This window comes from Lampris incognitus, chromosome 2, assembly GCF_029633865.1.
Source record: "Lampris incognitus isolate fLamInc1 chromosome 2, fLamInc1.hap2, whole genome shotgun sequence".
Taxonomy (NCBI): Eukaryota; Metazoa; Chordata; class Actinopteri; order Lampriformes; family Lampridae; genus Lampris; species Lampris incognitus.
This window is the reverse complement of record NC_079212.1, coordinates 10866172-10891769: the sequence shown is the minus strand read 5'-3', so window position 1 is coordinate 10891769 and position 25598 is coordinate 10866172. Positions and strand designations below refer to the sequence as shown.

General features: G+C 43.1%; 1 protein-coding gene across 1 annotated transcript in view; it reads left to right on the top strand.

Moving 5' to 3' along the window:
• The first annotated feature begins 2183 nt into the window (after positions 1-2183).
• LOC130108309 (myosin-7B-like) overlaps positions 2184-25598 on the top strand; it is a 64022-nt gene continuing 40607 nt past the window's right edge. Inside the window, exons 1-11 of the mRNA XM_056275203.1 lie at positions 2184-2283; positions 2506-2609; positions 6752-6895; positions 7177-7333; positions 8723-8750; positions 18426-18519; positions 18848-18940; positions 19130-19193; positions 19297-19395; positions 21396-21499; positions 25263-25401. Coding sequence (XP_056131178.1) covers positions 2184-2283; positions 2506-2609; positions 6752-6895; positions 7177-7333; positions 8723-8750; positions 18426-18519; positions 18848-18940; positions 19130-19193; positions 19297-19395; positions 21396-21499; positions 25263-25401 — 1126 coding nt within the window. The remainder of the gene's footprint in view (positions 2284-2505; positions 2610-6751; positions 6896-7176; positions 7334-8722; positions 8751-18425; positions 18520-18847; positions 18941-19129; positions 19194-19296; positions 19396-21395; positions 21500-25262; positions 25402-25598) is intronic.

The window sequence follows — 25598 nt, the reverse complement described above, 5'->3', positions numbered from 1 at the left end:
ATCACAGAGACTCACTGGTAGACAACTGGTGTGTGAGAGAGAGAGAGCGAGAGAGTGAGAGAGATAGAGGGAGAGAGAGGGGGGGGGGAAACAGATGGCAGAAGATGGAAAGATAAATAGAGGAGAGCACGGTTCATATTTGGTAGTGAGCCCGAGGCCTGACACACAAACCCAGCTATCTTTATATGAGGATGGATGGAGAGATGGAGAACCAATGTGTTGAGTATTATCCAAGAGAAGGACGAGGCTCTCTGGAAACAGACCATCCATCCCTCAGTCACATGGAGAGACAGACAGACAGGCAGATACAGACAGACAGACAGGTAGAGAGAGAGACAGAGAGCTTTGGATGGAGAGGAGGCTTTAGAAGAGAGAGAGGCGGGGGTTTGGATGGAGAGGAGGCATTAGAAGAGAGAGGGGGGGTTGGATGGAGAGGGGGGTTTGGATGGAGAGGAGGCATTAGAAGAGAGAGGGGGGGTTGGATGGAGAGGGGGGGGTTGGATGGAGAGGAGGCTTTAGAAGAGAGGGGGGGTTGGATGGAGAAGGGGGGGTGGATGGAGGGGGGGTTGGATGGAGAGGGGGGGTTGGATGGAGAGGAGGCTTTAGAAGCAGGTTTTATAAATGGGGAGTGTGAGTTATGAAACACTTCCAGTCAGATTGTTTTCAGCACGTGGCTGAATGTCCACACAGTGCTGTGACTAAAAGCTTGATATCCCAGCAGAGCTCTGAAGGGAGGACATGTTGTCCCTGTCCCTGTCCTCTCTTCTTTAAGGCTGTATCGTGGGGTCAGGTGTGGGGTTCGGGGTTCAGGTCAGACATGTAGTTCTGACGATTAAGGTTAGGCAATGAATGTAGTCAATGAGGGTCCTCACAAAGATAGAAGTATGAGAACCTGTGTGTGTGTGTGTTTGTGTGTGTGGTCAGTTGAAAGATGAGGTGGAAGGATTTCATCCATATTGGGGCAGTGAATTGGAGAAGGGAGACAGGAAGAGAGAGAAATAGTAGATGGAGAAGTGTTGCACTGGGTCTGGTCGTTTATTTTGGTCTTGCTGACCATAGCTGGCTTTAAGGCCCCGCCCACTGGAACATACCGGACCAACCAGCTGCAGAGGAGGCGGTCACATGGGGCCCTGGCCTCAGCAGGGAGGTGATAAAGCAGAGAGATGCTGCACACACTCACTTATTCTGTCACCTCACCACCTCTCTACCTTCTACTGTCCACTATACTGTCTACTCTCTACTGTCCACTGTCTACTATACTGTCTACTGTCTACTCTCTACCTTCTACTGTCCACTATACTGTCTACTCTCTACTGTCCACTATACTGTCTACTGTCTACTCTCTACCTTCTACTGTCCACTATACTGTCTACTGTCTACCTTCTACTGTCCACTATACTGTCTACTCTCTACTGTCCACTATACTGTCTACTGTCTACTCTCCACTGTCTACTGTCCACTATACTGTCTACTGTCTACTCTCCACTGTCTACTGTCCACTATACTGTCTACTGTCTACTCTCCACTGTCTACTGTCCACTATACTGTCTACTGTCTACTCTCTACTGTCTACTGTCCACTGTACTGTCTACTGTACTGTCTACTGTCTACGCATTGACAGCAGCGACTCCACGTCAGTCCCGATCTCAACCTGCAGGGACTGTACAGAGAGTTCAGAGTGCAACACAAGGTGAGAATACTGACCCACAAACACACACTGTGTTCTCTTTGCTTCAAAGGTCAATGGTCGTGCCTGGTTTTTGGAGTTAGTTTAAAAAGCCATGTTTCGCTAGCACGCATGAGGAGAAAAACTCCATGTTTTCAAACACATCTGAACTTGTGTCCTGCTTACCAGACTTAACTAAATGTGACTCAGCTGAGGGACGGGGTTCTGTTCTGTTTAGAGGACTTGAGGTTCCAGCCTGCAGTCGTGTACTGCAGTTGATGGTTTGTAGTTTTGAGATTTGTGTAACTTAGTTAAGTGGTCCATATGTCTCCTACAACTCACTTGTTCTGGAGTAGTCTACTGAAGTGTGTCTGTAGGATGAGGTGTGATGGTGTGTGTGTTGTGTGTGTGTGTGCGTGTGTGTGTGTGTGCGTGTGTGTGTGTGTGTGTGTGTGTGTGTGTGTGTGTGTGTGTGTGTGTGTGTGTGTGTGTGTGTGTGTGTTTGTTTTTGGTCCAGATGTCTCGGTTCCTGGAGATGAAGGAGTTTGGAGAAGCAGCCAGTTTCCTTCGCCTCACAAACCTGGAACAACTGGCAGCCAAGGCCCAGGCCTTTGATGGTACACACATACACACACACACACACACACACACACACACACACACACACACACACACACACACACACACACATATATATATATATATATATATATATATATATAAAACACATCTGTATGTGGGTCTGTTTTCATATGAGCCTGTTTGTGTGTGTGTGTGTGTGTGTGTGTGTGTGTGTGTGTGTGTGTGTGTGTGTGTGTGTGTGTGTGTGTGTGTTACAGGTACGAAGCGTGTGTGGATGCCAGATGAGGCTGAGGCGTATGTGGAGGTTGAGACGAAAGAGCTGAATGGAGACCGGACCACCGTGGAAACCAAAGACGGACGGGTCAGTCGGTTAACCTGATAGTCACTCAGATACTGAAACACTTAGTAGGTTATTCAATATAAATGAGTTTTGTCATTTCCTCCTGAGTGCTGTCCTCTATTTCTAGTTGAAGGGAATAACAACATCAAATCAAACCAGACCAGGCTAACCAATAGAAACAGGAAGGTAGTGATGGACAGTCCTTCAGTAGAAACCAGTTTACTGTGATGGCTGTATAGTTTATTGAGACAGACTACAACAGACCCAGTCAGCCGCTCTGTGTTTTTAAATGGACAAATCTGAGTCAAGAGAGTCCAGACCCTCGCCAGGAATTGGGTACCAGAGCCTATGCTACGTGTGGAGGTGAGTCTAACTATATCTAGTTGGTACCGCTCCACCTCCCGCACCAGCTCAGGCTCCTTTCCTGCCAGAGAGGGGACATTCCATGTCCTGAGGACCAAACTGTAATGCTGGAAGTCATTACGTCCCAGTCCCCACCTTTGCCTGCCGCCCGGCCTGCATTACACCCTACCCCAATGCTCGTCCCTGAGTGTGGTGGGTCCATGACGTGACCCACCGGACTGGAGGGTGTGTTCCAATTATCAGGGCATCACATTGCTCAACCTCCCTGGGAAAATCTACTCTAGGGTGCTGGAAAGAAGGCTCCGACCGATTGCCGAACCTCGGATCCAGGAGGAACAATGCAGATTCTGTCCTGGTCGTGGAACAACGGATCAACTCTTTACCCTTGTGGAAGTGCTGAGGGAGGCATGGGAGTTTTTTTCTTCTTCTAGTTTTTTGCCTTATCCCACCCGATTAACCCAATGGCATATGGCCGGAACTCTTGTTGAATAACTCACCTGGCTCACGTTTCCACAGGAAGGAGTTAGTCATAACACCAGCTTCTTTCAAACTCGCGTCGGCTGCTCTCGCTATTTTACACGCTGAAGCCTCGCATGGATTGCATTACCTTCAGGCCACGAACGAGACGTAGGGAGAATGCTTTTGGTTGCTTGGCTGCAGGCACCCGGATGGGCCAGAGGGGTCGCTGGAGAATGGCGACTCCCCAAATACTACACCGATCTACACCCACTATCCCTCGGGTAAGGGTGGCCTAATGAATGCCTTACCCCGTGAACGCTTTGGCCGTGACCGGTTACGGCGAGTCTGGGATATGAACCTCCCAGCCACACAACGAGCGGACTGCAAGAACAGCTGTTTATTCCGCTCGGCCATCAGAGCGGCCTTGGCATGGGAGTTTGACCAGCCAGTCTACATGTGTTTTGTGGACTTGGAGAAGGCTTATTATGACTATGTACCCTGAGGCACTCTGTGGGGGGTACTCTGGGAGTATGGGGTACTGGGGCAGTTGCTACAAGCCGTCCGGTCCTTGTATAACCAAAGTGACAGCTGTGTCCGCATTCTCGGCACAAAGTCCAACATGTTTTCGGTGGGTGTCGGACTCTGCCAACGTTGTCCCTTGTCTCCAATTCTGTTTGTGATATTCATCGACAGGATCTCAAGGCGTAGCCAAAGTGAGGAGCATGTCTGTTTTGGGAACCTCAGAATTGCTCTGCTCTTTGCAGATGATGTGGTTTTGTTGGCTTCAGCAGAATGTGACCTCCAGCGTGCACTGAGGTGGTTTGCAGCTGAGTGTGAAATGGCCGGGATGAGAGTCAGCACCTCCATGTCTGAGGCCATGGTTCTCTACCAGAAAATGGTGGATTACTCCCTCCGTGTTGGGGATGAGTTTTTGCCTCAAGTGAAGGAGTTCAAGTATCTAGGGGTCTTGTTCACGAGTGAGGATAGGATGGAGCAGGAGATAGGCAGGCGGATTGATGCAGCATCAGCAGTAACACGGACATTGTACTGGACCGTTGTGGTGAAGAGGGAGCTGAGCCAGAAGGCAAAGCTCTCAATTTACTAGTCAATCTTTGTTCCAACCCTCACCTATGATCGTGACCGAAAGGGTGAGATTGTGGATACAAGTGGCTGAAATTTAGTTTCCTCCGTAGGGTGTCTGGGCTCAGCCTTAGAGATAGGGTGAGGAGCTTGGACGTCCGGAGGGAGCTTGGAGTAGAGCCGCTGCTCCTTTGTGTCGAAAGGAGCCATTTGAGTTGGTTTGGGCATCTGATTAGGATGCCTCCTGGGCACCTTCCTTTGGGGGTTCTCCGGGTATGTCCAACTGGGTGAAGACCCTAGAGTAGACCCAGAACTCGCTGGAGGCACTTCATGTCCAATCTGGTCTGGGAACGTCTTGGGATCCCCCAGGAGGATCTGGAGCACGTTGCTGGGGAGAGGGACGTCTAGAGTGCCCTACTTAGCTTGCTGCCACCGCGACCCAACCCCGGAGAAGCAGCTGATGATGAGATGAGATGAGATGAGATGAGATGAGATGAGATGAGATGAGATGAGATGAGATAAAATCTGACTCATTTACTTTGTTTTAATCAGTAGAACTCAGTAACATCTGCTGATATTTACTAGTCACATCATGATATTTACTAGTCATGTTAGGCTATTTACTAGTTGTACTATGATAGTTACTAGTCATGTTATGATATTTACTAGTCACATCATATTTTCTGCTCATACTATATTTACCATTTCTATCATGATATTATATTGTGATATTAACTAGTCTTTCACGATATTTACTAGTCATATAATGACATTTGCTAGTCCCATTATGATATTGACTAGCCATATTATATTTACCAATCCCATTATGATATTTACTAGTCATATCATGATATATACTAGACATATTATGATATTTAATAGTCATATTATGTTATTTACTAGTCACATCGTTATATTTATTTGTCATAATTATATTTACCAGTTATATAACGATATTAACTAGTCATATTATATTATTGACCAGTCATATTATGATATTTACTAGTCAAATTATGATATTTACTAGTCATATTATGATATTTACAAGTCACACTATGATTTTTGTCACATTATATTTACTAGTCTTATCATGATAGTTACTAGTCACATTATGACATTGATTAGTCACATCATGATATTTACTAGTCAGATTATATTTAGTAGTCACACTATGATATTTATTTGTCACATTATATTTACTAGGCATATCATTATATTTACTAGTCATATTATGACATTTACTATTCATATTATATTTACTAGTCATATTATGATATTTACTTGTCGCATTGTATTTATTAGTCATATATTTACTAGTCACATTATGACATTGATTAGTCACATCATGATATTTACTAGTCATATTATGATATTTACAAGTCACACTATGATATTTGCCACATTATATTTACTAGTCATATCATGATATTTACTAGTCACATTAAGACATTGATTAGTCACATCATATTTACTAGTCAGATTATATTTAGTAGTCACACTATGATATTTATTTGTCACATTATATTTACTAGTCATATCATGATACTTGTCGCATTGTATTTATTAGTCATATATTTACTAGTCACATTATGACATCGATTAGTCACATCATGATATTTATTAGTCATATTATATTTATTAGTCACATTATGATATTTACTAGTCACACTATGATATTTATTTGTCACATTATATTTACTAGTCATCATGATATTTACTAGTCATATTATGGTACTTGCTATTCATACTATATTTACTGGTCATATTATGGTATTTATTAGTCACATTATGATATTTACTAGTCATATCATATTTACTAGTCATATTATATTTACTTGTCATATCATGATATTTATTAGTCACATTATATTTACTAGTCATATCACATTATAATATTTACTAGTCATATCATAATTTACTAGTCATATTATGATATTTACTATTCATATTATGATATTTAATAGTCATATTATATTTACTAGTCATCACATTATGATATTTACTAGTCATATTATTATATTTATTTGTCACATTATATTTACTGGTCATATCATGATATTTACTCGTCACATTGTGATATTTATCAGTCATTCTAGGAAAGCAGAGCTAAATGTGTCTGTCCAACTTCCAAGTTAAATCAGTCAGATATCAATTAATTGGTTAAAATTAAAGTACCCTGACATGGAAATAAAGGCTGATGACCATGTGTATGTTTGTTACATGTGGGTTTAAATATATGTGTGTTTGTGTGTGTATTGTAGTTTCTGATAGTAAAAGAGGATGACCTGCAGCAGATGAATCCTCCAAAGTTTGACATGCTCGAGGACATGGCGATGCTGACTCACCTGAATGAGGCCTCGGTCCTGTTCAACCTGCGCAGGAGATACAGCATGTGGATGATCTACGTCAGTACTACAACTGTACTCTATTAAACTAGAGACACGAGATAGTCAAACAGATTTAACTCTACTCTTACTCCAGTTACTTACTGACTAATTTAGGTTTTTTTTGGTACTTTTAAAGTAGTCATCCATTATGTTAGTTGTTTAATAAAGTCTAACCTCGGGCCATTAGATGATCAGTTAATTAATGTAACCACTTAGCTGGTTGACTAGCTTGATACTAGCTCGTCTGTCCCTGGCTGTTGGTCTTAAATGACGGATGTCTGTCTGTCTGTCCCTATCAGACTTACTCTGGTCTGTTCTGTGTGACTGTCAACCCTTACAAATGGCTGCCCGTCTACTCTGCCAGCGTGGTGGCAGCCTATAAGGGGAGGCGCCGCACAGAGACCCCTCCCCACATCTACGCCGTCGCCGACAACGCCTACACTGACATGCTGCAAAGTGAGTGACCTTTCACCTCCCAATCTTGACCCTTAACTGTCAGACACATGTAAAACCTGACATGAGTGATGTCATAATAATGGGAGAGTTACTGATAAATATTTGAACTTGTTTGATCAATGGAATAAAACAAAAACTAATAAAAAATATAGTCTGTCTTGTTCAGTGGTGTGTAGGTCAACATTAAGAGCAAACAACACTGTCAGGGTCCAACAGAAACCTTTTCACCTGAAAACTAAACTGAACGGTCTGTGCTCCCGATACACTGAAGGATTTGAGAAAATCAGGAATCAGGAACACTTCATTTATTTATTTATTTATTACTGGGTACATTGGGAATTTGGAGACGCAATGGAACAATTCGATCGATTTTAATGAAAATGTAATGAGAAAAAACTATTGATGATTTAAACTAATAATGTACATTCATTTTGAGGGGGGGTAAAGAAAATTCTACGGGGGCTTTTTAGCCCCCCTAAAATAGGCTTAGCAACGCCCCTGGTCAAGTCATTTGAACTTGTCTAACAGACAAGTTCGCAAAATCTAACGTAAAATTATTTCAGAAAATGATGATAATGCTAATTAATTATTATCACTCTGGTTATTTTTAGGGGTGCTGAGATGAAATGTCGACAGACCTGCAGGGTTTTTTTAATTAGCATTTTGGATTAGCTGTTTTTCCTGTTTCCTCGTCTTGTTTGTGCAAAATAAATGTCAAGCGATATGAAGATGAAATGCTTGATGGGTAAACTGAAAAATGAGAAGGGGGGTTTTAACTTCCTTCCATTAATTATATATATTACCCTTTATTGTGGAGAAAGACAGGATTATAACCAGCAGCATCAGTCCTCTGCCCTGTAGCAGAGAAACCATCCGCCATAACTGAATATAGTACATCATCATAACCATAATTATTGTATTGTTTTTCATTTTCATTCATCTCTTAATGAACATGGCATGATTATCACAGTTAGTCCTGGAAAATTATTCATATTATTAACAAATACTTTCACTCATTTCACAGATATAGAAATCTGAAGCCATATCATACACAAAGTCCAAAAAACTATTTTTTTATATATATTTATAATTCCTTTATAATTTTGTGTTCTGAGTTTCACAATGAAAAGCACACCAAGTCACATTCCTAGAAAATGGGAAATATTCCTGATCAAATTAAAACAAATTCTGAATTCAAAAATTTAGCTTCCTCCGCCCGCCCCGCATTCACACAGCTCCCCCAGTAAAACCTGACCAGTAAAACCAGTTGGTGTTAAAGTGCATTTTTACAGTCATTGTTTTTCTGCTCAGAACTTTGGAGTTGTTTTGCGATTCAAAGCGGAGCCTTCTGTTGCCATCACTCACAATGGCGGTTGTTTTCCTCCACAGATCGAGAAAATCAGGCCATGCTGATCACGTGAGTGACACCTCATAGTATCCAATCACAACACCCCCCCTCTCACATCATTATCCAATCACAAATACCAGAAAGTCGAGTCAGCTCATCTGGACACAGTGTTTTATTGAGAGAAACGTTTCATCACTCATCTAAGTGGCCTCTTCAGTGTCAGCTGACTGCAGGTACCCACCCTTATAAACAACACAGTGGCATAATGACCCAAACCAACGATCAGTTTCTTATGTCAAGTCAAGTCAATTTTATTTATATAGCCCAATATCACAAATTACAAATTTGCCTCAAGAAGCTTTACAGCAACACAACATCCTGTCCTTAGACCCTCACATTAGATAAGGAACAACTCCCTAAAAAATAAAAAGAAAGAAAAAAATACAACTTTGACAGGGGGAAAAATTAGGAAGAAACATCAGGGAGAGCAACAGAGGGGGGATCTCTCTCCTAAGGCGGACAATGTGCAATGGATGTTGTGTTTACACAATTTACAGAATACAGCACTGAAAGAGGATAAGAGGACTATAATGGAATTATAAAATATATGAAGAAAATGATGAGGAGGATGCCAAGCAGCGTCCAGACGCCACCGGAACAGCCCAGGACCTGAGCCAGCCGACCACCATCGCCGCAAAAAAACAAATAAAAACACGGCCATGACCATTAACTAGAGTTACATTGGCCATGTGTACTCTTCACAGAGGATTGTGAATGTTTGCAATCACAGCATTGTAAGATGGCGATAGATGCACTGTTAGCCCCCCCCCCCCCCCGGTTTGGGGATGGTAATTTCCTCTTCACATAGATGGCCTCTTTGACTCCCCGTTCAAACCAGTGTTCCTCCCCATCAAGGATCTGCACGTCCTCATCCTTGAAGCAGTGGCCACTGGCCTGTAGATGGGTGTAGACTGCAGGTGGAGTCCTGGCCTGACTTGTTAGCTCTTCTGTGTTGTGGCATCCTCTTGGCCAGCGTCTGTTTAGTTTCCCCAATGTAAAAGTCACAGCAATCCTCCTGAATACTGTAGCAGGGGAGCATAGCAGGCTGAGCATCTGCTGGATGTCTCTCACCTAATGTGGGGATATTTGGGTGGGGTTAGGGACAGGGGTGGTGGTGAGGGTTTGGTCTGCTGCTCTCCTCACTGCCTGAGCATAGCTCAGTGGGCCAGTGTGTAGCTCTTGTCGCTGGGGTTGGTGTGGGGCCCCTGGGGGCAGGAGTGGCTCCGGTCTGGCTTGAAGGGGATCATAGTTGCCCTGTTGGGGTCTTGAGGAAGATGAGGATGATCTGGTTTACATGGGGGTTGTCTGGCTGATGGTCCAGTGGGGTGCCTTGTTGGTCTAAAGGGGCTGTGGCCGATCTGTTCCTTCTGCTCGGTTTGGATTGGTCTCTGTTGAGAGCGATGTCTTTCAGTGTCAGGGCGAAGATGGGGACTGTGTTTTTAAATAGATGGACATGGTCACAGACAGTTGACATCCAAGGTGGGGTGGTGGGCCAAGTGTACATTGGGCCTCAGGACACAGTCTCTGGACATGCTGCTGTTGATCCTGTGGATGGTGTCAGGGTGGAAGTCTTTCCTTGGTAGCAGCATTGTCACGACCACTCTGCTGTTAGGGAAGGTGGTGGAGGCTTTTTCTATCACTCCTCTGAGTGACTCTGACACTCTCCTGCTGGCTCCTTAGGTTGTTGGAGCCAGCGTGGATGATAATATGGGGATCCTAGCCACTCTTCTGTCTGTAGGTCCATGACATGTTGGGTGTTTGGACACCAGAATCTGGTTTTTATTCTGTCACACCAGAGTCTGTCTCTCTCTCTCTGTCTGGGGACTTTAAAATCCTCTCTGAAGTTTTAGCCTCTATACTTAGTGAGGCGATGAGTAAGAACATCCATGTTGACCAGACTTACCGTGTGCCCGGCAGGTTAATAAGCAGTGGTGGGCTATCAGGGCCATCAGGTCTTTATCTGCTGGCCCTGTCAAAGTAAGAAAAAAAAAATCACAATTTGGTTTTCATAGCTAAATTGAAGTGTGCCTAAAATGTGTCTGAAATAAATTACTTGTTTTCTTGTGGGGCTGAGCAGGGAGTTCCTACTTCATCTACACGCATCACAGCTCCTTGGACCATCACTAGTAGTATTGCTAGCCTTTCCTTGAAACTGATCATAACTTTGAGTGACTGTATCATCAACCAATCAGGTTTTGATGTTGTAACAGTCAGAGGCCGGTAAATATAATTATATAGTAGTGCTGCAATGCCAAACAGCGCCACAGGGTGGCCCTTCCTTTTGTTTTGTTGCGACGTAATAGAGTAGAGCCGTTCTCGGTGCTGCTTCGACCGACGTCCGCAAGAACAGACTCTCGCTAAACCGTCACCAGTTGGTGCAGGTTATGATTTGTGTGTTTTACTGTTCGTGTATGATCGATCCCGCTGACTAGCTACATGCTGCTGGCGCTCTCCACCTACCCCAGCCCCGTTGCATAGTCTCGCGATACCAGACAGTCGCCGAGCTAGCTGAGCGAAGCGTTTAGAGACTGTGACGCGTCGGCGCGAGCTCAGGTGTCGTCATCAACTTTGAGCTTGAGCCTTTGGCGGTTTGTGAGCGAACCAAGCGCAATGGCCGCCGCATTCGCGGCTGCCGATGATCTTGTTGCCGATCTTACTTCGTGTTTTTTTTGCGGATCTGGTAGGGTTATCTGCATTATCCACAGGAGTTGAATCGAGTGCAACTGGACTTGGTATATATCCGCGAAGACGTTTCGCCTCTCATCCGAGGGGCTTCCTCAGTTCGTGCCTTTCTGACTAGACTGACTAGCTTGGGACTGTCTAGCTAGTCAGAAGAGCTAGACTACCTTGGTCTAGCTCTTCACCAGACTAGCTTGGTATAGCGCTTGGTCTAGCTCTTCACCAAGCAAGCTAGTCTGGTGAAGAGCTAGACCAAGCTAGACTAGCTTGGTCGAGCTCTTCTGACTAGCTTGGTAGTCAGAAGAGCTAGACCAAGCTAGTCTGCTAGTCAGTCCCAAGCTAGTCAGTCTAGTCAGAAAGGCACGAACTGAGGAAGCCCCTCGGATGAGAGGCGAAACGTCTTCGCGGATATATACCAAGTCCAGTTGCACTCGATTCAACTCCTTTGGATAACCATGACCTGGATGAATGAGAACATTCGCAGACAGATTGTCTGCATTCTTTTTTCTACACGTTCTCAAAAACGGAAAAAACACCTCGATGAATTTTGCGAGAGAAGGCTGCCCCACGTCTCAAGGGAGGTGGAACTTCAACTCCAGGTTGGTGTTGCACTTCTTTTCTTATTGAATGGCGTGAAGGCGGCGCACTGATACTGGCGAACACCACACCCGCTGTGAAAACTTGTTAGGCGGCGTGCGTTTAGTCGTGTGTCTGTGGGTCTGTCTGCAGCTGATCTCGCTAACTTTTTGTGTGTGTGTGCAAAGTTATGGCTGTATGATGAAGAACCTCTTGTAAGGTTGTGGCTATTGCCGCTCCCTCTCTCTTCATTCACTCTCCTGCTCGCTCGACCAACGCTGCTCTCCGTCACTGCACACATGCACACGGGTGATGTAGCCCGGGCAGTGGCAAGCACCCGTTATGCTCTCGGGTATGAGTGTGGAAAGTAAACGAGACGTCGGTCGTGTTCCGCAAATCAGCAAATCGCTGCTAATGTCAGCACAGGAGAACTGGGGGCTCACTGGATGAACCAAAAACAATTGGCTTTAATTGGCCTTCCGCCATGTTAGTGTAAACTACTAATAAGACCCGTTAGCTGACTAACGAGTCTGACCCTTTAGCCGAGCGGTTAGTGGTGTCGCCTTGTGGTGCAGTACACGTCGTGTCGAATCCCGCACCGGGCAAGAAAATAACCGGTTACATTAGTTTAACTGACGTCATAAGGGAGATTAGACGCGGAAGTGGCATAGACTCCATCAAATGTTAAAACTGCTATAAAAATACAATTTTAAGAGTAGGATTAATCGCAGCCACAGCTGGAAATCGCCTCATTAGCTACAATAAAACATTTCCCATGGAGGAAGGTCGATATTTTATTACCGTTTTTGTATTGTTTTAGAATGAATGAAAGTGATTCGCCTACATTCGTTTTATATTGTAACGTGCATGGATAAGAAGACACGCTGGCCGCTGGTTGGCGGGTCTGACCCTTTAGTCGGGCGGTTAGCGATGTCTCCTGCGGTGCGGGCGATACGGGTTCGCTTCCCGGCCGCGGCAGCTCCTGTGGTTGCGTTGTCTCCCGAATTCGTTAAAACCTTGACGGTTAAACACATCTTAAGTCTTTTGATAAGGGCCCCTTCTCTCGGTAGGCGAAAAAAGGGGTGGTCTGTCACTAAGTCCAAACACCGGAGAATAGGAGATACACCTGGCGGAGATCTTCTAGTTGTTTTTTTTGTGCCACGTGGTCTGTGTGCAAACTGGTTGCTGAGTTACAAAGGAAAATCCGATGGTGATGCTGCAATAGCTGCTATAATGGAAAGTGGTGTCCATTGTGGTTGCTGAAAATCCGCTGTCTTGTTGGTGTTGATGCAGTAGTGCATGACAGTGTATTTTGTATGTGGCTGTGTTGGCTGTATCGGCACCCATATGAGAAATGTGTGTGTGTGTGTGTGGGGGGGGGTGCAGTTCGTTACTGAAGGCCCTGACTGAAATCCACGGTACTCTACTGTTAATAAGTGATAATATCACTCTGATTTGGCATGTTTTTGATGTCTCTGGCTCATTGGGTATAGATACTGTTCTCATTTCCATAAACCAGGAAAAGGCTTTTGACCGGATTGAACACCAGTATCTGTGGCAGATGCTAAATGCTTTTGGGTTCAGCCCAGGTTTCATAACCAATATCCAGGTACTGTGACGTGATATTGCGAATATTTTAAAAATAAATGGTGGTTTGGCTGCGCCTTTTAATGTACAGATGGGGGTAGGGCAGGGCTGCTCTCTTTCTGGGAAGCTATATTCCTTCTCCATTGAGCCCTGTCTTCACAAACTCAGAAAAAAAATGATCAGATGTGTTTTCCAGGTTGTGCTTCAGCTGTTAAACTTTCGGCATACACAGATGATGTTATGTTACTAATTAACAAACAGAGAGATCGACATTTTGGAGGGGAATGTAGGTCTTTTTGATAAAATTTCCTCTGCTAAGGTGAACTGGAAAAAACAAAGCTGTTATGGTAGGGAAAAGGCTGCTAGATAATTTAATTCTGCCAGGCAAAGAATCTGTGTTAGAAAAGAACTGGGAGAATACTCCAGAAAAAACAGAGGGCTGGCTTAAAAAGTGGACTAATTAACAATCTAGTGTTGTAGCACAGATTAGCTTTTGTGGATTCCCCTTCAAACTTGCTTTCTTGAATTCAAGCTGTTTTGGTTTATTTCTTTTGGGATAAATTGCATTGGATTCTTCATTGAGGTTATTTTTCTGCCAAAGGAAGAAGGAGGACAAGGACTTATACATTTGGCCAGTAGAGGTGCTGCATTCTGCCTGCAGTTTATCCAGAGACTGCTCCTTGGCCCTAAAGGCTTCGTGTGGAGACCACTGGCACATACAGTTTTGCAACAGTTTAGTGGTCTGGAACTGCATGACTCATTGTTTCTCATGGATTTAAAGACTGACGTTCCAGACTTTGCCACTTTTCTACTGTGAAATTTTTCCTGTAGAGAAAATGTTGGTGAAAGAGAGGAAAGTGCAAGGTGACTATCTATACTGGTTGTTTAGGAAGCCTGTGGTGCATGGGGGATGTTTGGACACCTCCTGCTGGGCAGGATCAGCAGTTGCAGAAAGTGTTCTGCAGAGCAGGGATTCTAACCCTTGGATTGGTAGTGAACATTGCTGGATCTGACTTGGCCAATGCAGCTGCTCTAGCGGCTTGTCTGGGATTGCGATCTGTGAGGATCATCAGCAAGCTGCTTGAACACTGAAAATGCTGTCTGACTGGACATGAATGCCCCATATTGAATGAATACAGTAATGGTTTGATTGTGCCTCATAGATGATCCTTTTCCTTGTTTAAGTATCCGTCCCAGTTTTGATGACTGCTGGTTCTTTTTTTAGACGAGAAAAGTCGTACTTTTCTGAATTTGGAAAAATAAAAAGGTTTATATGAAGCAATGGTTAAGTGTCTAAAAAAGGGTCAGCTACACAATTGTGTCGACACACCTTGGCATATCATCTGTGCTTCGGAGATGATGTCAAACCTGCTTGGAGGGGTATATATAAGCTGCCATTAGCTGACTTACAGTGGAGAGTCTTACGTGGAATAGTAGCAGTTAACACTTTTCTTTCTGTTATGAGTCAAAGTGTGAGTGATAAATCTCCTTTTTTTTCCTTACAACGAAACTGTGTTCCACTGTAATGTGCCTGGTACCACTGTTCATGTTGTTGGAGAGTTTATTCAGAAAGGTAGGGGAGGTTTTCTCCAAGCAGATGTTGATTCTTGGGTATAAATACAAACAGTCTCAAAAAGACAAATGTCAACTTGTGAATTTTATCTTGGGACAAGCAAAAATGGCTATTTATGTAAGCAGGAAGAGGAAGATTGATGATTCAGTAGACAATGATGTACAATTACTGTTTACTAAAATGATGAAAGCCAGAATAATGATTGATTTTAATTATTACAAGGAAATGAAGGATGTAGATAAGTTCAGCATGATCTGGGCTCATGGTATTGTGTTGTGCTCTGTAAAAGAAAACCGACTTGTGTTTTTTTTTCAATGGGGTTGATGTATTTATTTTTAAGTATTTATTTATTGGTTCGTGTCTTGAAGATGATTGCTTTTTTTGTAAATGACTTGCTGAATGATTGATAACATAAATTTACTTGTAAAAATAAAAAAAAATCTCTCCCTCTGAGTGCATGCTGGGAGGGGAAGACGGTGGGTGCACGTTTCAGCATGAGTGTGTTTTCTATCTTTTCTGTCTTTTGTTATTTACCTGTGGTTTTGTATTTTGACAGATTTACCATCGTAGTGGTGCTTTGTGGTGTTTTTGGTTCCAGAGCGGTTTTGACTGGCCCGGCTGGGAGTCATGCAAACTCATGGAGTTGGAGGCGTGGGGCTGGAGAAGCTCACATGCACACATGAAGTTAAACTCTGTCTGATGGTCAATTGCTCTGAGTTGGTGAAATTGTCGGTTATAACAGTGTAAAGTCCGCATCTAGAATGAATAACAGAGTCGTTATTTTTTCTGAATAGTTTTGATAAAGTTAGCACTGTTAAAAGTTCTGTAGAGTCCACAGGAATTCGAGGTCAAATTGAGAACCTCAAATTCAAAAGAGCCGCACTGGCTGACCTAATGGGCAATAGAGTACAGGAAGTATTGGTCTGATCTAATTTTCAGACCGCTCATTACTCTGATGAACTCCCCATCTAAGTTTTCCTTCAGTTTAGAAAAGAGAAATGGACAGAGCAGATTAATCCACGCCTTGCAATCTGAAACAGGACAGTTGCTGACTAAGCCTACTGATATATTATGACAGAGAGCTGTGAATTTCTACAGTCAGCTATATACCAGTGGATATAAGGAAGATGGCGTGATGTTTGACTCCTTCTGCAGTAATCTCCATAAGCTTCCAGAGGAAGTTAATTTGGAAATGGAAGGTTCTCTGTGTCCAGAAGAACTTTGTATGGCTCTGTAGAGTATGGAAGGGGGTAGAGCCCCCGACATCGATGGACTTCCAGTGGAGTTTTATAAAACTTTCTGGATGGAGCTGTGTGCAGACATTTTAAGTGTCTTTAATGACATGCCAATGCCACAGGAGAGTAATCCTTGCATTGTAACAGAAAAAGGTGACCTGTGTCTCCCCTGTGTGCTGATTATAAACTACTGTCCAAGACCTTGGCCAACAGGCTGAGAAAGGTGATGACATAAATCATCCACTGAGACCAAACATCTGTGTGCCTGGTAGGTCATTCTTTGATAAAATATATTTGATCAGACATATTTCGGAAGTCTCTAGTTCTTTGGGCATAGAAATTGGTCTCTTGTCATTGGATCAGGAAAAGGCATTTGACTGGTTGAGCACCATTACCTTTGGAAGCTCATGGAAAAGTTTGAGCTCAGCCCTAGTTTTATTGCTAAGATTAAAGTAATGTATGAGGACATTGAAAGTGTGTTGAAAATCATTGGAGGATTAAGTAGACCTTTTAAACTGTGTAGAGGTATATGGTAGGGTTGTTCTATGTCAGGAATGTTGTATGCCATTTCAATAGAACCACTGTTGCGTAAAATACACTCTTGTATAGATGGTCTGGTTTTATCTGATTTTAACAGTGTTTTATCTGCCTATGGAGATTTTTTTGTTGTTATTAAAAACAGGAAGAAATTGATAAATTAAGGAGGGGAAATGACTAAATATTGTTAATATGCCTGCCTGTACCCCTGACCAAGGCAACAGGAAAAAGAATTAGAGTTGGTCCCCAGGCACTACAGCTGCCCACTGCTCCTGTACAATAGGGTGGGTTAAATACAGAAAACAAATTTCATTGTAACCTACAATGACAAAATAAAGTGGCTTTCTTTTGGCTTTCAGCAGCAAAAGTAAATTTGGCAAAAAGTGAAGTGCTGGCAGTGGGAAGTTGGTTTTATGGTTTACCCAGTCTCCCAGGAGGAATGAAAGGAAAAGAAATGGCTTGAAATATATTGAAGTTTAACTTGGGAGTTAAACTTCAAGATGTAGTGAAGAAAATCCAAGGAGTGTCAGAGAGGGTAAAAGGAAAATTAACGAACTGGAAATGGCTTTTTACCACAGATGTCTTAAAGAGACTAAGCACTGATCATAAAAAACGTGGTTTCTTCCACTTTGTGGCATAAACTAGCATGTTTGGAGCTACCTACGGGCTTGCTACAGGAAGTACAATCTGTTATGGTTGACTTTTTCTGGGATAAACCTCATTTGGTGTCTCAGTATACTTTTTTCTGACAGGAGGAAGGGGGACATGGTTTAGTGCATCTTTCCAGCAGGGTAGCAGCTTTTAGATTACAGTTTGTCCAGTGTTCCCTTACAAGCACATGATGTAGTGTGGAGAAATTTGGCAAGTATTATTTTAAGAAAACCAGCCAATTTGGGGTTAGATGCAGCTCTGTTTCTGTTGGATTTTAGGCTTGTTCAACTGCATGGATTACCTTCGTTTTACCAGGGACTTTTTAAAGCATTGAACTTTTTTAAAATGGAGTCATCTGGAGCATACAGGTTCTCTGTTTTGGCTGTTGGAAGAGCCCTTGATACATGGATCCAAACTGGCTGTACAGGACAGGACTGCCCCTGGCCTCAGCCACAAATTTTGTGTCACTGGAAATGTCAACCTGTTGAACCTTTGTCTGAAAGCTTTTATTCAGGAAGTTTGACTGGTAGGAGAGGCAATGTTGTCTATATATATATGAGTAGAAAAAAACAAGATGGAACATTTTCTTGTCATGGGTTAGTCTGTTTTTTTGTGGCATCAGTGAAAGCCAGCATATGGATGGATTTTAGATTTCATATGGCCATGAATAGTCTAAAGGACTTTATGTTAATGTGGTGCTATGATAATATAATCTGCTTAGTAATGGATGATAAATAATTTTTCAGTCCCAGTTTTGCATGAAATATATTGTTTTTAAGTAATGAATTATTTGATATCAGTGTAAAAGGGGATTTTTTAAAATCAAATCTCTTTTGCCCCTCTCAGGGGGGAGTCTGGAGCGGGGAAAACAGTCAACACTAAGCGGGTGATCCAGTACTTCGCCATCATTGCTGCTTTAGGAGAGACAGTGAAAAAAGGAGTAAGAAGTTTATCCCTCCATCTTTCTAATAGACTGTCTTTCTGTTTGGGTCATGTCTGCAGTCATGTCTTCAGCAGTATTGCATTTTTTGCCGATATCTGTTAACTGGTAATTTCCATGTTCATTTCGGCTGACACGAATATATTTAGTTTCATAACAATCCCACCATGTGTCTTCGTTTCACCAGTGTAAAGACGGGCTTTGCTGTCTTCTTACCTGTCTCCGACTCATCCTCCTGTCTCTCTCTCCCCTGTCTGTCTCTAAAGCCAAATTACAAAAGCCAACCTGTCTCTGTCGGTCTGTCTCTCTGACCTTTTTGTGTATTTAGGGTTCATTGGAGGACCAGATAATAGAGGCCAACCCCGCCATGGAGGCGTTTGGTAACGCCAAAACCATCCGCAATGACAATTCTTCCAGATTTGTAAATACATTTCTCATTAGGATTTTACTCAAATATTAAGCAGTTTCCTGTAATATAACTATTAATATTGAACTATATGCTGTAATATCACCAATGTTAAATTGATATTTGTTGGCTACTGGTTAAGTTTGTAATGGATTACAATCCAAATTTCAAGAGTACTGGTCCATTATAATCTGTCTCTCTCAGGGAAAGTTCATCAGGATCCATTTTGGACCGACAGGGAAGCTGGCATCTGCTGACATTGACATCTGTGAGTTTTTTGTGTGTCCATGAGCATTATTGTGGTTTGTGAAAAATCTTTTTGAATAAAAAAGGTAGATAATGTCTGGAATGATGTGCCTGCATGTGATCAGACCTTCTAGAAAAATCCAGAGTGGTGTTCCAGCAGCCTGGAGAGAGAAGCTACCACATCTACTACCAGATCCTGTCCAGTTACAGGCCAGAACTACAAGGTAACCTCACCCACGACCAGATCTCATCTGAACACAAAACTACAGCCGACCAATTAATAGAAATTTACAAAGAGACCCTTAAACCCATTACCAGTCATGTGCCAGACACATCTTAATTAGTTTAACTCTTTTAAAAACTCTGTCAGTACAGTTTAATAAGTACTTTAGTTTGAGTATGAATAGTATTACTAGTTTGAGTTAAAAGTTTCTGTTGATTGGAGAGGGATTACATGAAAGCCTGGTGGGGTAATGTCCATCTATTGTTTGAATCAGGGGCTTCAGTTTTGCTCCATTTTAACTTATGATTAGTAGAGGTGGACCCAAATGCAGACAGAAGTAACTTAGAAAACAGGGTTTATTGTAGGAATAAAGGGGAATGAGATCTCCTGGATTGTCACCTTGCCGTGGTGGAGAAATGTGTGTACCAATGATCAAGAGCTATGCCGTCCGGAGCTTGGCTCCTGGTAGGGTCACCCAAGGCAGATAGGTCAAGTGGGAGGTTCCAGATGAAGCACGATCCAACAAGGGCCTCAATGGCAGAAGTGGTGGAAGATGTCTCCAGGTCACAGTGGCAGTGAAGGTGGATGAAGGCTGCAACAGAGGGTGGTCCCCAATCGTCTTGGTTCTCCAGGCTATTGGACTCTGGCCACCCCTTGCCAAGGACCGTGTGGTGGCTGCAGGCGCATCAGCCACTCCATGTAAAAAGCTGTCCCGCACAGGCGTCCTCCACACCCACCCAAGGACCCAGAGGGACGACAGCCATACTCAGCCCCGATTGACCGCTGATGATGATGAAAAAGGAAAGGCAGAAAGTAGAGAGGCGATGGCAGAGCTGAATGGTAGATGGCTGAGCAAAGCAGAACGGACAGATGAGGGAATGAGCATGGCTGGCAGATGATAGCGAGCAGGCCAGGCAGGCAGGAAGACCGAACAGTAGTGAGCCTGGATGCACAAGAAGACACAGTAAATACAGGTAACGAAAACAACATGAGGATTAACTTTGAATAAACAACTGCAGAGCAGCGAAGAGCGAGAGACCCACCACAGTGGTTGAAACAACAATCCGGCGATGAGTGGATGGAAAACTGGAATAGATATACTGTTGAGTTGATGAGTTGATGGAAAGCAGGTGTGTAGGCTGGGCAGGTGAGGTGAATGAGCCGGAGAGTGCCAGAGAAGGAAGACACACACACACACACAGAGGGAAAACAGGAGACACCTAGAAAAAGGGAAACAACTGGAGACACAGGCGGGGCCATGCCATAACTGACTGTACTTAGTATTATAAACAGGTGATCCTTCATGGCGTCCGGGTAGGGTAGCGGTCTATTCCGTTGCCTACCAACACAGGATCGCCGGGTTGAATCCCCGTGTTACCTCCGGCTCGGTCGGGCGTCCCTACAGACACAATTGGCCGTGTCTGCGGATGGGAAGTCGGATGTGGGTATTTGTCCTGGTCGTTGCACTAGTGCCTCCTCTGGTCGGTCGGGGCGCCTGTTATTATATCCTTCAGGGTTGTAAATGTAAATATAAATGTAGGGTTTGAAGAAGCTGCATCCTGACAACTTGGATCTTTTCACAACTACAGAATATGTGAAAACGATGACATCCTTGTGTGCACACATGTAGACCCATGTAGACGTTGTGTGGAGAGCTGACTCCTTCTGATGTTTTTCAATGAAAACTAATTCTGTTTTTCCACCCAAAACGGGATATATGGTTTGTGAACATTGAGTTTTGGAGTGTCAACCCTCATCTATTACATGTTACTCTGATTCTCGTGTAACTCTGACATACATACAGGGGTGTGAGCCTGTTTTCAAATCTAGTTTCTAAAATACTAGACCCTGGTTTGGATGACTAGAAGACTAATAGTTGTGATCATATTATTTAATTTTTTGTATTGTTGGTAATTGCCTATCCACAGACCTACCAGTCCTGCTGTCATTGTTGTGGGTATGATAACTAAGCTGTATGTTGTTTTGTACATTATATTACAGACATGCTGTTGGTAACTACCAATCCATACGACTACCACTTCTGCTCTCAGGGCGTGACCAGGGTGGAAGGAATCGACGATGGGGAGGAGCTTAAACTCACCGATGTAAGGCACGCCCTCTAAAGACACACCCACTTCATTCTAATTTTACAACAGTGTGGTAAATAGTGTGCTATATAACAATAACAATAAGCTTTATTTATGTAGCACTTTTCTCACCAATGTTACAAAAGAAATAAAACCGGACAAAGCAAAAATGAGAATAAGACCAAAGGACATCAGCACAGAGGAGGTAAAGACAATAAATGAATGACCAAATAAATAGGAATAGTGTAAATAAATAAAAACAAATATCAGACATTTGTAAAAGCTTTCAGAAAAAGAAAAGTTTTAAGACGAGATTTAACAAAAGCTAGAGACTTGGTTTGTCTTAGTTCAACAGGAAGAGAGGTCCATAGTGGCGCTCCAACAGCAAAAGCCCAATCACCCTGTGTGACAAACCGAGACCTGGGAATAACCAGCAGGGCGCCATCTGCAGAGTTTAATGGTCAAGGGGGCATATACCAGGTCAATAAATCACAAATGTATGTAGGAACAAGGCCATGTATGAATGAATGAAACCTTTATTGCTCCAAGGGGAATTTGCTTTGCACAAAGAGCATAAAAGAATATAAAAAAACATCAACAGCCATATATGACAGCGCATAGTGTAACATACATGGACTTTAGGAGACACCCCTCAGCACTGCTCCACTCACAGTATCCAACAGCCCTGTGTCAACTGTGGAGACCTTCAGGTTTCCGGGAACTACCATTCCAAAGACCTGAAGTGGGAGCCCAACATCCTCAAAAAGGCCCAGCAAAGGATGTTCTTTCTGTGGCAGTTGAGGAAATTTGGTCTGCCACAGGAGCTGTTGAGCAAGGTCTACACCGCAGTCATTGAATCTGTCCTGTGCACATCCATCACGGCCTGGTTCAGAGCAGCAACAAAACAGGATAGGAACAGATGGCAGCAAACAGTAAGGAAAGCAGAAAACAAATCACTGGTGCTCCCCTGCTCCCCTGCAGGACTTGTACACCTCTAGAGCCCAGAAATGGGCGGACAGAATCAGCACAGACACCCCCCACCCAAACCCAGGACACAGTCTGTTTGAACTCCTACCCCCTGACAAGTGCTACAGAGCAATGTGCACCAAAACCACCAGACACAGGAACAGCCCCCCCACACACACACACACACACACACACAGACAGGCCATCTCGCTCATGAACACTTAACAGCATGGTGCAATAATAAATACTTATTATGTAAATGTGACCCTTTGTAAAAAGCCCCCTCTGGTCAAGATCTCTCACCTACATAGTATCCATATATACACTACCGTTCAAAAGTTTGGGATCACCCAAACAATTTTGTGTTTTCCATGAAAAGTAACACTTATTCACCACCATATGTTGTGAAATGAATAGAAAATAGAGTCAAGACATTGACAAGGTTAGAAATAATGATTTGTATTTGAAATAAGATTTTTTTTACATCAAACTTTGCTTTCGTCAAAGAATCCTCCATTTGCAGCAATTACAGCATTGCAGACCTTTGGCATTCTAGCTGTTAATTTGTTGAGGTAATCTGGAGAAATTGCACCCCACGCTTCCAGAAGCAGCTCCCACAAGTTGGATTGGTTGGATGGGCACTTCTTGCGTACCATACGGTCAAGCTGCTCCCACAACAGCTCAATGGGGTTCAGATCTGGTGACTGCGCTGGCCACTCCATTACCGATAGAATACCAGCTGCCTGCTTCTGCTCTAAATAGTTCTTGCACAATTTGGAGGTGTGTTTAGGGTCATTGTCCTGTTGTAGGATGAAATTGGCTCCAATCAAGCGCTGTCCACTGGGTATGGCATGGCGTTGCAAAATGGAGTGATAGCCTTCCTTATTCAGAATCCCTTTTACCCTGTACAAATCTCCCACCTTACCAGCACCAAAGCAACCCCAGACCATCACATTACCTCCACCATGCTTAACAGATGGCGTCAGGCATTCTTCCAGCATCTTTTCATTTGTTCTGCGTCTCACAAACGTTCTTCTTTGTGATCCAAACACCTCAAACTTGGATTCATCCGTCCACAACACTTTTTTCCAGTCTTCCTCTGTCCAATGTCTGTGTTCTTTTGCCCATCTTAATCTTTTTCTTTTATTGGTCAGTCTCAGATATGGCTTTTTCTTTGCCACTCTGCCCTGAAGCCCAGAATCCCGCAGCCGCCTCTTCACTGTAAATGTTGACACTAGTGTTTTGCGGGTACTATTTAATGAAGATGTCAGTTGGGGACCTGCGAGGCGTCTGTTTCTCAAACTAGAGACTCTAATGTACTTATCTTCTTGCTCAGTTGTGCAACGCGGCCTCCCACTTCTTTTTCTACTCTGGTTAGAGCCTGTTTGTGCTGTCCTCTGAAGGGAGTAGTACACACCGGTGTAGGAAATCTTCAATTTCTTAGCAATTTCTCGCATGGAATAGCCTTCATTTCTAAGAACAAGAATAGACTGTCGAGTTTCAGATGAAAGTTCTCTTTTTCTGGCCATTTTGAGCGTTTAATTGACCCCACAAATGTGATGCTCCAGAAACTCAATCTGCTCAAAGGAAGCTCAGTTTTGTAGCTTCTGTAACGAGCTAAACTGTTTTCAGATGTGTGAACATGATTGCACAAGGGTTTTCTAATCATCAATTAGCCTTCTAAGCCAATGAGCAAACACATTGTACCATTAGAACACTGGAGTGATAGTTGCTTGAAATGGGCCTCTATACACCTATGTAGATATTGCACCAAAAACCAGACATTTGCAGCTAGAATAGTCATTTACCACATTAGCAATGTATAGAGTGTATTTCTTTAAAGTTAAGACTAGTTTAAAGTTATCTTCATTGAAAAGTACAGTGCTTTTCCTTCAAAAATATGGACATTTCAATGTGATCCCAAACTTTTGAACGGTAGTGTATATATATATATATATTTTTTTTAGTATATAATATAATATTAGTATATAATGTAATTTGTAAGCATAATTAAAATATTCAGCCATAACAAAACTCTATAAGTTGTGACATACCTGTTGTACATACATACATATTTACCTCCAGTATTCATATTTATTATTCCATTAATTTCTTTTGTTTTTCTTTTTAGTTTTTGTTTTTTGTGAGTGATATATGTAAGTACTAGAAGCTGACAGGGGTCAAATTCCTGGTATGCATAGGCACACTTGGCCATAAAGTTGACTGTGATTCTTGGCATGATGTATATTTGGTTCTATGATATGATTACTAGTCACTGTCTAATGCCCCTTTTCCACTACATGGTACCGGCTCGGCTCGACTCAACTCGCCCTTTTTTCGTTTCCCATTACGGGAAAGTACCGGCATTTTGGTAACTGTTGCCACTTTTCTGGTACCACCTTTGCCAAGGTTCCAAAAAACATGGAGCGGGTACCAAAATCAGTGCAGACCTCTGATTGGTCAGAGAAACGCATCACTGCGTCATCGATGCACGCATGAGCTATCACCCGGCCCTTTAAATACCGAAGCAGAGTTATCTTAAAAGTACATTTTGAAATTGAAAACCAAGCATTGCTATGACAACCAGCTACACTGAGGGGGTACGGTTACGGTAGTGGAAAACGACACAGAAGCGAGTTGAGTCGGGTTGAGCCGGTACCATGTAGTGGAAAAGGGGCATAAGATGTCTGCAGGCTGACACACATTTATACCTGCCCAGGTACAGGCACTAACATTCAACTCGTTCAACACGTGTGTGTGTGTGTGTGTGTGTGTGTGTGTGTGTGTGTGTGTGTGTGTGTGCGCGCGCGCGCAGCATGCCATGGACACCCTTGGCTTCACTCCAGAGGAGAAGTATGGTTGTTATAAGATCGTGGGAGCCATCATGCACTTTGGAAACATGAAGTTTAAGAAGAAGCAGAGAGAAGAGCAGGCTGAGGCCGATGGCACTGAGAGTAAGACACACAATGTAATCGGATACAACATGAAGTAATCCATTACTTTGTCCCCTGTAAGAAAGAGGCAGAGGAGCAGATTGAATCCAACACAGTCGTTACTATCTAAAAAGATGCTTTAGTCTGTCATAAATTTGAAACAATATTCTTCAGTATTATGTGGGGTAATGTGTACCTGTTAGTCGGTAAGATTTTAA